The 8982-nt window shown below is 55.1% G+C and overlaps 1 protein-coding gene across 4 annotated transcripts in view; it reads right to left on the reverse strand.

Annotated features, from left to right (window-relative positions):
• Nfix (nuclear factor I X) overlaps positions 1-8982 on the reverse strand; it is an 82066-nt gene extending 73084 nt beyond the window's left edge. For 3 of the 4 annotated variants that reach the window (XM_055620798.1, XM_055620796.1, XM_055620795.1), the window contains exon 1: positions 8853-8875. In XM_055620798.1, coding sequence (XP_055476773.1) covers positions 8853-8858 — 6 coding nt within the window. In that variant the 5' untranslated portion in view covers positions 8859-8875. Of the gene's footprint in view, positions 1-8852; positions 8876-8962 lie in introns of those variants that run through there. The other variant, XM_055620800.1, reaches the window with a different exon arrangement.

An 8982-nucleotide genomic window follows, 5' to 3' on the forward strand; every position in this document is an offset into this window, starting at 1 on the left:
GGGGGTGGGGGCAGGCAGGGGGCCAAACCAAATGCCACCAGGCTGGGTATGGTGTTTGCCAGCCTGTAGCATTGATCCTGTCCTAGGTCCCTGGCTAGAGCCCTTGATTCGGGAACTTCAAGGATACAGGGGGTCCGGTGGACCAGTGAGAGTTAGAGGCCCAGAATGCAAAGCCAGGTCCCCCCGAAAAGCATGGCAGGACCCCAAGACTCTGCAAAGATGGTGTAGCCTGGTGCTGCCAGGGTGACAGGCTGAGGTAAAAATAAACCAGGCCCACCCCCAGGAGCTAAATCTAGGGCTCCAGGTGGAAGCGCTAGTCTAGGCCACCAGTTGCCCCCACCCCACTCCCTGGCTCAGAGTGCCACAGCCGAGAATTTCAGTGCCTGTCCAAGCCCAGACTGTGTACAGGAGAGCACGCAGCCATTCTGTCCCCAGGTCGTAGGTGGACAGCATATGCTGTACAGATGCAGAGGGCATGGCTGTAGATGCAAAGGCCTTCATTCCGGGCTTCTGACAGAGAGCAGAGATGGTCACCCTGAGCCTCACACCCTTTACCTTGGGGCTCCCTGTCCGAGAAAGAAAGGGTGACCCAGGGTGGTGGAAACGGGTACCCAGGCCCCCTCTGCTAATCCTGCAGCTGCTTACACTCTGAGGGCCCTGCTGAGCTCTTTCCCACAGCACCTAATACAGTCCCAAGGACAGGACACACCCTTGTTTATCGGGCTCACTGTCTGCCTTCCCACTGGGGCTGGCACCTTTGCTGGTTTTGCACCATGCCGAGCCCCCGGGGCCTAGAACAGGGCCTGGCACCCAGGAGATGCCTGGTAAATATTTGTCAAAGGAATGCACAGGCCCCCGGCTGTACCCCTAGCATGCAGGCTCCGGCTGGGTGCCCAGCAAGGTGTGGGAGAGGGCAGTGGGCCCGCTATGCTGAGGGCAGGCCCAACTAGGGGGTACAAGTGTGGAAGACGACCCTCATTATGAACGTTAAACAGAAGATCTTAAAGGTCAGAATAATAAGGAAGGTACAGCAGGATGGAGGCCGAGGCACATTTTTAAGTCATTCTGTGACTTCAGAGATTAGGGACAGGCCAAGGAAAAGGCTGTGGTGCTCCCTCATCTGCAGGATTCCAGGGAGTGGTGATCAGGAACCCTGCAGAGACCACAAGGCCTCCTGCCCTTGACCCTGGCACAACATAAGGCTTCTCTGAGTCTTGTTTAGAAAATCAAGAGCATGTGTCCATATTTCCGTACAATTCTGGAGCATTTTCTGCAAACCAGCTCGGATCCTACTACAGCTCTGCTTTCTTTTCTTTTCCAGCCTTACCTATTTTTGTCCATTATTATTATTGTTATTATTGTTTAAGACAAAATCTCACCGTGCAATCTCGACTAGCCTGGAACTCCCCATGTAGACCAGGCTGGCCTCAAATTCAAAGAGACCTTCTTGCCTTTGCCTCTGAAGTACTGGAATTAAAGACAGGCCACTATGCTCAAAATAATAATAATAGTAATAATAATATAAATCTATCGAGACAGGGTTGGGCTATGTAAGTCAAGCTGGTCTGGAATTCTTGATACTACTGCTTCAGCACCCCAAGTACCAGAAGTAAGGAGGTTCATCTCCACGGCCTGGAGAGCCAGCTTAATGATCACTCATGCAGAAGACCCAGGTTCAGTTCCCACTACACACACGCTGGCTTGCAATCATTCCTAATTCCAGTGCCAGGGGTGCAACACCTCTGACCTCTGACCTCTTCAGGTACCAGGTACACGTATACTACCCAAGCATATGTGCAGGCAAAACACTCAAACACATAAATAAAAATGTTTTTGCAAGGTGGAGTTCTGGCCACAACCCCGCTTTCTAAGTAAAACCCAGAAAGGCTGAGTGATCTGCCTAGGGTCACATAGCTAGTGAACACCTAGCCTTGCAGAGCAAGGCCCCCCAACCTGGAAAGCTGGCTCTCCAGCCTCTCGGAAGAAAATGAGATGTGCTCAGATGTGCTCCTAGCTACCCTAGGAGCCCACACGGTAAGCCTCGATACACATCAACCGTTGGCTACGATTTTTAGGACAATCATTCATTCCGGTATTACTCTACAGAACGCTTCCTCTCAACACCATTCTGCCACCTATGGCTTTCCTCTCTTTTTGGGGGTCAGAAGTAAAGAACCAAAAGCACTGGTGAGGCCTGGGTGCAGGCCCAGCACTGCAAAGGAACACAGGCCAAAGGGTTAGAGCCCCACAAGGAAAATGTCTCAGAATTTAGCTTTGTCTTGTTTCCTCTTTATGGCTGCAGAGCAATGAGAGTAGAAACCTCAGCTCCTGGGTCTAGAAAACCAGCAACGTTCTGGGCACAAATGGACACATCCCACAAGCCAAGCCAGAGAGCCACAGCTCCAAAATCTATCAGGACAGGTCAGGGTTGGGCTCCAAATTCTATAAGGACCAGTCAAGGCTGACTCAGTCAGCCAGCGATGTGGCTCTGGCAAGGTACTCTCACGTCGGGGGACTATTTCTAACCGGGCCCAGCTGTGACCAAGTACAGACTACTAACAGGGGCGTCACTTAGCCTGGGCTCACGTGTGAGGCTGTGCGTGGGACGATGTCTGGGTCTGTGGGGCCCTGCGCTGGCTGCCCTTCTGTCTGACCTGTGATGCCTATAGGTGTGCTCTGGGTGTCAGGCATCAACCACACCTATGTGTTTGATAGTTTTGCAAAGGAGTGTTTCAGACCTCAGCACCACCTCCACTTGGGGGTGGACTGTTTTTTGTAGCGGGGTGCCCTGTGCAGTACCCCTGGCTCATCGCCTGCGACGCCCCTTTATGTGTGCCGACCAAATATGCTTGCAGACCTTTGCTGTTGGGTAAAATCACAGCGGGAGTGCTGGTCTGAGGGCTGTATCCATGCCCGTGCCCACATGTGCTACTGCCTGTGTGCGCGCAGGCACGTTCCTGGGTCTGGTGTTGGGGTGGGGGCTGTGCTCCTGTGTGCAGTGTGTGTGCAAGTGTGTGTGGGTTCCCTGTGTCCCTGTGTGTCGGTTGCTGGTGGTCTGGACTGTGCTTCACAGCATGTGGCTGTGTGACTGTGAGTCCCCGTGCGTGCATCTCCACCCACACATGGCTCCCTGCCTGTCATGCGCACTGATAGGCTGGGGTGCGGCTGGGTATCTGTAGGTGTCTGGGGGGAGTCTCTTTGTATGCACACGTCTGTGTGTGTGCGTGTGCACACATGTTTGTGCCTGATGGAAGGCGGTTTGGGTTGCCAATGTGACTCTCTGCGGCCGCCTGTGCCAGCGAGTGTATGACTTTGTATGAGATGGACCCAGAATAAAGTCCCCCACCAGATGACTGCATTGGGGCTGATATTTCCCTGGACCCACCTGGATGATTTGTGTCCTTCTCCCCTGAGCTTCAGACTAAAAGTCGCCTCTTGTGCCACGGGAGTGGCATTGAATGCACCTCAAAATCATCCCTTCCTCCAGCTTGGCTTAGAGACTCAGGTGGGGATAGAAAGACGACCCCCCCTTCCAGTCCGACACGTGCTAGGAAGGCTGGTACCCGCTTCACCAGAGAGAGAGCTGGGTTCCGGCAACGGAGGTGGGCACTGACCCCTGCCCACTGCGGCCACCACCCCTAGTTCCCCTCGGGGTGGGGTTTGGGGGGCAGAAAGCTCCCCATTGCAACCCAGCTTCTGATTGGCTGTGTAGAGCCGCAGTGCCCAATATCCACCTCCCCTCTCTGGCTGGCGCAGCCACATCGGTAGTGGTGGCAAACGCAACTCTGAGTTCTGGGCACAGCTGCGCCTCACAGAGGCCTGCCAGCCCCACCAGAAGCCAGACACCCCAGCTCTGTGCCCCCGACCCCTCCCTGCCCGCCTGCTCAGCCTGGCAGCACAGCCACCCTGCCCACTGTCCCCTCAGGCTGCCAGGCCCAATCCCCCTCATCCCTTCACCCTCTGGGCCTGGGCCCCCCTTGGCCAAGCCTACCCTGGGGCCCAGGCCCCTGCTAGAGGCTGCTCCCACCCTCAGAGGGGCTCCTGAGGAGGGGGAGGTGTTGAGGAAGGGGTGGGGGTTGGGAGCTAGCCCTTCTTCCTTTAGTGAGTGAGCCCAGAGCTGGAGCCAAAAATCGAGGAGGAGAGATATTCAGAGAGAGCCAAGACGCGTTTGGCAGGAGAGAGAGGGAGAGAGGGAACGGGAGGGGGAGGAAAGGAGGAGGGAGAGAGGAAAGAGCTAGAGAAAGGGGGAAGGAAAGGGGACCTCAGTTTCCAAATATGAATCCTCAGAGCCTCCCAGGGATATCAAGTGGCTCTGGGGTGTGAACCCCAGGGCAAGCCTGACAGTGGGGGTGTCAGGGACTATAGGGACAGTGGCTTCAGGCCCACAGAGACAGCCGTACACCCAGCTGGCCAGGCCAGGGCAGCCACAGGCAGAAGCCAAAATCAATGTGCACCGAGCAGACAGAGGGAGGTCTATGGGCGGCCCCAACCCACCCGCACCTTGCCTGCACAATGAGCTTCTGTCCACGACAGGCAGAGGACAGCAGGCCCTGCAGCAGGGCCACCACGGCCACACAACCTCATGGGAAGGGACAAGAAGCCGTCCTGCTTCCAGCTGCTCGGCCGAGGACATCATGGACATCATACATGATGCCCAGAAGCCAAGGAATGCCTGAGAGAAGGGCCATGTGGTAAGACGCACAGCCACAGGGACAAGCCCAGGATGTGCAGTGACACAGAGGGGGGTGGGGAGAGGGGGCTGGCACACAGACACACTGGCATGTATGTGAGTGCAGGCTGACACATGAGTGAGCTACGAATACACACTTAGCAGTGACTGCTATCCTTCCAGAAAAGAAAAAAAATGCAGGCCAATTCACCGTTCTGGGAGGGACCTAGGTGCCACTGCAACACGGCCGAGAAGATGGCGGCGGGTATGGTGCTACCCAAGCCTGGACAAAGGCATGCCGCAGAGGCCTGGACACGCTGGTAATACAGGCCCTCGCCGCACAGTCACCAAATACGTTAGTGTGACGATCCTTAAAGTCAAATGCAGGAAGCACCCGTCCACAGACCCTCAAAAAACAAACGGACACACACACACACACACACACACACACACACACACACACGGTCATACATGGTGGCTGTAAAACCACCCAGCGTGCTGATCTGGATACAGGAATCTTGAGAACTCTGGCAGCCCATCATCGCCGTCCCTTCGCCCTCCCGACCCCGCACTCAGGGCTCTGGAAGCAGGAGAGTAGAGACACCCCTTGTGCTGGACCCAGCTCACTGGGGAGCGCATCGGTAGTGCAAAGGTGAAGAAAGTGGGTATGGGGGGGGGTTATTCTCTCCCTGCCTTAATGCCACTGGAGGGAGAAGCTACAAGGCCCCAAATCCCAGCCCCGTTCCTGTTCTGGGACACAGAGAATCTAAGCAGTTCAAAGCATGTGGTCTGCGGTACAACCAGGTTCGCTTCAGGATTTTGCCCGAAGCCATTACGTCCACCCAGAAAGCCCACTGGGTTTGGTCAAGTGCTCACAGAAGGTGCTGCCCTTACAGTGGACTCGTAGGTATCACAGCGCAGACTCGGAGGTGGCTTGGGGCAGTGGGGACATCTCTAAGTCACTGACAGGATGAACCACGTCTCCATCCTTTGTCCCACTTACACACAGCGAGCCACGCAAGCCCACATACTCTTTACCAAGAGAGACACCGGTTGCCTCTGGAGAGGAAGGTCATTTCCTCATCTCATGCCAGTCACCTCGCCCTGCTGTGAGGTCGGCCACCCCCTGAGGAGCCCACAAGACCCCAATAAGAGGAAAAGGGCTGAGCCCTGTCCTTCCAAATTCCTGCTTCCTCTTCCAGGCAGAATACTGGGATTGCCACAGTGGCAAAGGGCTCTACTCTGTCTTCTTGGCTTCCCGATCATCCTTCTCCACACAGGGAGGGCCCAGATCATGACAACCAGTATGATAACAGGGACACTTCTCAAGCGTGTACCCAGCATGGCAGTGAATCGCATCATAGGGCCAAAAGATAGAGATTTACTCCACAGACCAGAAAACCCCTGTACAAGTCCCAGGACTGGGAGATGCAAAGAGGAAATCTTAACCCACTGCTGACTAGTCCTTGACCTCTGACCTCTGCTCCCACACCCTCCATCTGGCAGCCCTAGAAATGACCTAAGATACTCATGTCTAGGTCAGGAACACAGGCTCCTTCTGCGGATGAATTAACCCAACAGAGCCGTGGCTCTGAACTCAGTAGGCCCACCACTGGAACATCACCCAGGACTCTAATGTGGTCCTCAAAGTAACCCAAATTATGCCTGTTTCATTCTCATGTTAGGGGGAGGAGGTGTTTGAGGAGCCGGAGCTACAGAGAGCACAGCTAGCCCTGCCAGGCACAGCCGTTCACGTCTGTGGTCCTAAGCTCTTGAGTGGTGGAGACAGAGGATTGAGAGTCTGAAGTCAGGACTGGGCCTGGTGGAGCATGCCTGTCATCCCAGCACTCTGGGAGGCAGAGGCAGGCGGATCTCTGTGAGTTCGAGACCAACCTGGTCTACAAAGCAAGTCCAGGACAGCCAACGCTACACAGAAACCCTGTCTAATTAAGGTCATCCTCAGCGACAGAGCTACTTCAAAGCCAGCCTGAGCTGCGTGATGTCCTGTCCCAAACAATCTAACAGACAAAAAAGCAAGACTACCAAGCTAGAGCATGGCGGATTATCCTGTAGTCCCAGCTCTCAGTAGAGGCAGGATGACTACTGCAAGTTCAAGGCCAGCCCAGGCTACATGGCAAGATGTCCATCTCAAGAAACGTGAGAAAACGATGTGAGTACCAGCTGGTTCAAGAACAAAGAGCAGCTCACAGTTTAGAGGGACAGAAGAGCGGCCACAGGGAGCCAGGAAAAGCGGCAGAGGTGGCGAAGAGACAGATCACCTTTAAGTATGTATGTGGCTGTGCACGAGCAAAGGTTTCCACAATGCGGAAGATTGGCACAGGGGCTAGTCTGAGGGCCATCCCATCTGTGTGTGTCTCTGTGTATGTTCACAACTGTCTACATATCAGCACATAAGTTCTTACGGCCAGGAGCAGGAAGACACAGGTGCGTATCTATACAGATATGGAAGTCTCGTTTCACAGCTTGAAAGCCAACAGTGCTATGTCTCCATGTAAAAACGAGTGCCCGTCACCCTCCGTCCTCTGCTTTGTCTGCACATTCACGCCTGCTGGGGGCGAAGACACCATGCCTCTGGGGGCCGCTGCTGTTTCTGTGACATGCCCATCCACGCACAGCCTATCTTGAGGGTGAGATGTTTAAGTGTTGGTGGCTGTGAACACGGGCGCATGGTTTGACCTCGATGGCTATGTGACAGGGGAGGTTTCCGTGTCTGAACTTACATGGATACACACATCCTGTCTCTAGGGGAACATGTGTGTTGAGGTGTATGTCAAGACTTGTGTGTCTGGATACCAACGTGAATATGATGTTTATGACCTCCGCTCGGCGATGATGGTGTGCGACTGTGTCTCTGCTTGTTGAGGGGCCCACTGGGTCCACCCTGTTCCTGATGTCTACCTGAGACTCAGGCCTGTGGCTGTAAAAGCTCCAGCAGCGCCAGCAACTGCCCACCCACCCCTGGACGGGTCTCTCTTTTCCAGGAGACCCTCCCCACCAACCTTCCCCTCGAGTCCCCCTCCAAGCCCTGCTGCCTCAATCTTGGTTCTGCTCAATCATTTATTGACTTTAAAATTGAAGCCAATTCTGGTTTGGAAAATGAAAGAAAGAGAGAGAGAGAGAGAGAGAGAGAGAGAGAGAGAGAAGGGAGGTGGAGAGAGAGAGACTGAGAGTGAAATAGGGGAAGCCAGAGCCAAACCAGAGACAGGGGCAGAGGGACAGCTAGAAATACAGAAGGACAGAGATGGCAAGATACAAAGAGCGGAGCTGGAGAAACACACGAAAAGGCCAGGCAGTGAAGAGGTTGTTGGAAAAGCAAAGATGGGAGGCAAACTATGGCAATAGAAAGGTTTTGAAGAGAGGTATGTCTGAAAGGCAGGGACAGCCAGATCCTGCTGACCGAGGGCTGCCAAGGACCCTAAGCAAAGGGGTTTCCCTGCCCACCACACAGGGCTGGCAGACTGGGGAGACTGTGCCCACTCCCCTCCCAGGCAGCCTGGCGTGTGCAAGATGTAACTCGCACAGATTGGAGCCTGTATTTCCTTCTGGAGAGCCACAGAGCCAAGCCGAGGCCATCACCCCAAATCTGGGGGCCATCCCAGTCCCTTCCTAGCCTTGCCACCAGTGAATCAGCTGGCGTTCACTCTCCAGGGGTGGGTGCTGCCACTCGGCCCATGGGGCGGGGAGGGGGCAAACCCAGATGTCCGGCCAGGTTGGGTTGGAGGCCAGCTAGCAGCCCGGTAGACAAGGTAGCTGCTGGAGCGTAGGGTCTTTGTCCCACTAGCCCACAAAGCCCAGCAAGCCATCACCCTGCAGGCAGCCACGGCGCAGCTCTAGATAGCTGACGAGGTCTTCCTGTGGGGACCCAACACAGGGTAGCTGACAGCTTGGAAGAACAGTTCTGAACTGCTACGGTGGTCAGGGTGCCTCTTAACACCTGCGTGTGTGTCCACTCTGCAAGACACGCGAGCCTGGGGCCCTCTGCCGACACACGCTTGCTCGTGATTTGTACCGGAAGACAGACCCTCTCCCCTGGTCATCTGTGTTTGTGCCACGCAGCCCGACCACCGCCAGCCGACAGGGGTCACATACAGATTCTAGACACACACACACACACTCGTACCTGGGAATCCATGCGTGCCCTGTCGTTGGGACTGCAACCCACCTGCATGTCTGTCTACCTTCTTGCCCTTCAAAACATCCTGGCGTGTCCCTCACATGCCACATGCATGCACCATGGGTGTATGCTCCCACTCTGAGGTGGGGCACACTTACACTGGGATGAAAGGGCTCTG

The sequence above is a fragment of the Psammomys obesus genome, unplaced genomic scaffold, assembly GCF_907164565.1.
Source record: "Psammomys obesus unplaced genomic scaffold, mPsaObe1.curated_primary_1811, whole genome shotgun sequence".
Lineage (NCBI taxonomy): Eukaryota > Metazoa > Chordata > Mammalia > Rodentia > Muridae > Psammomys > Psammomys obesus.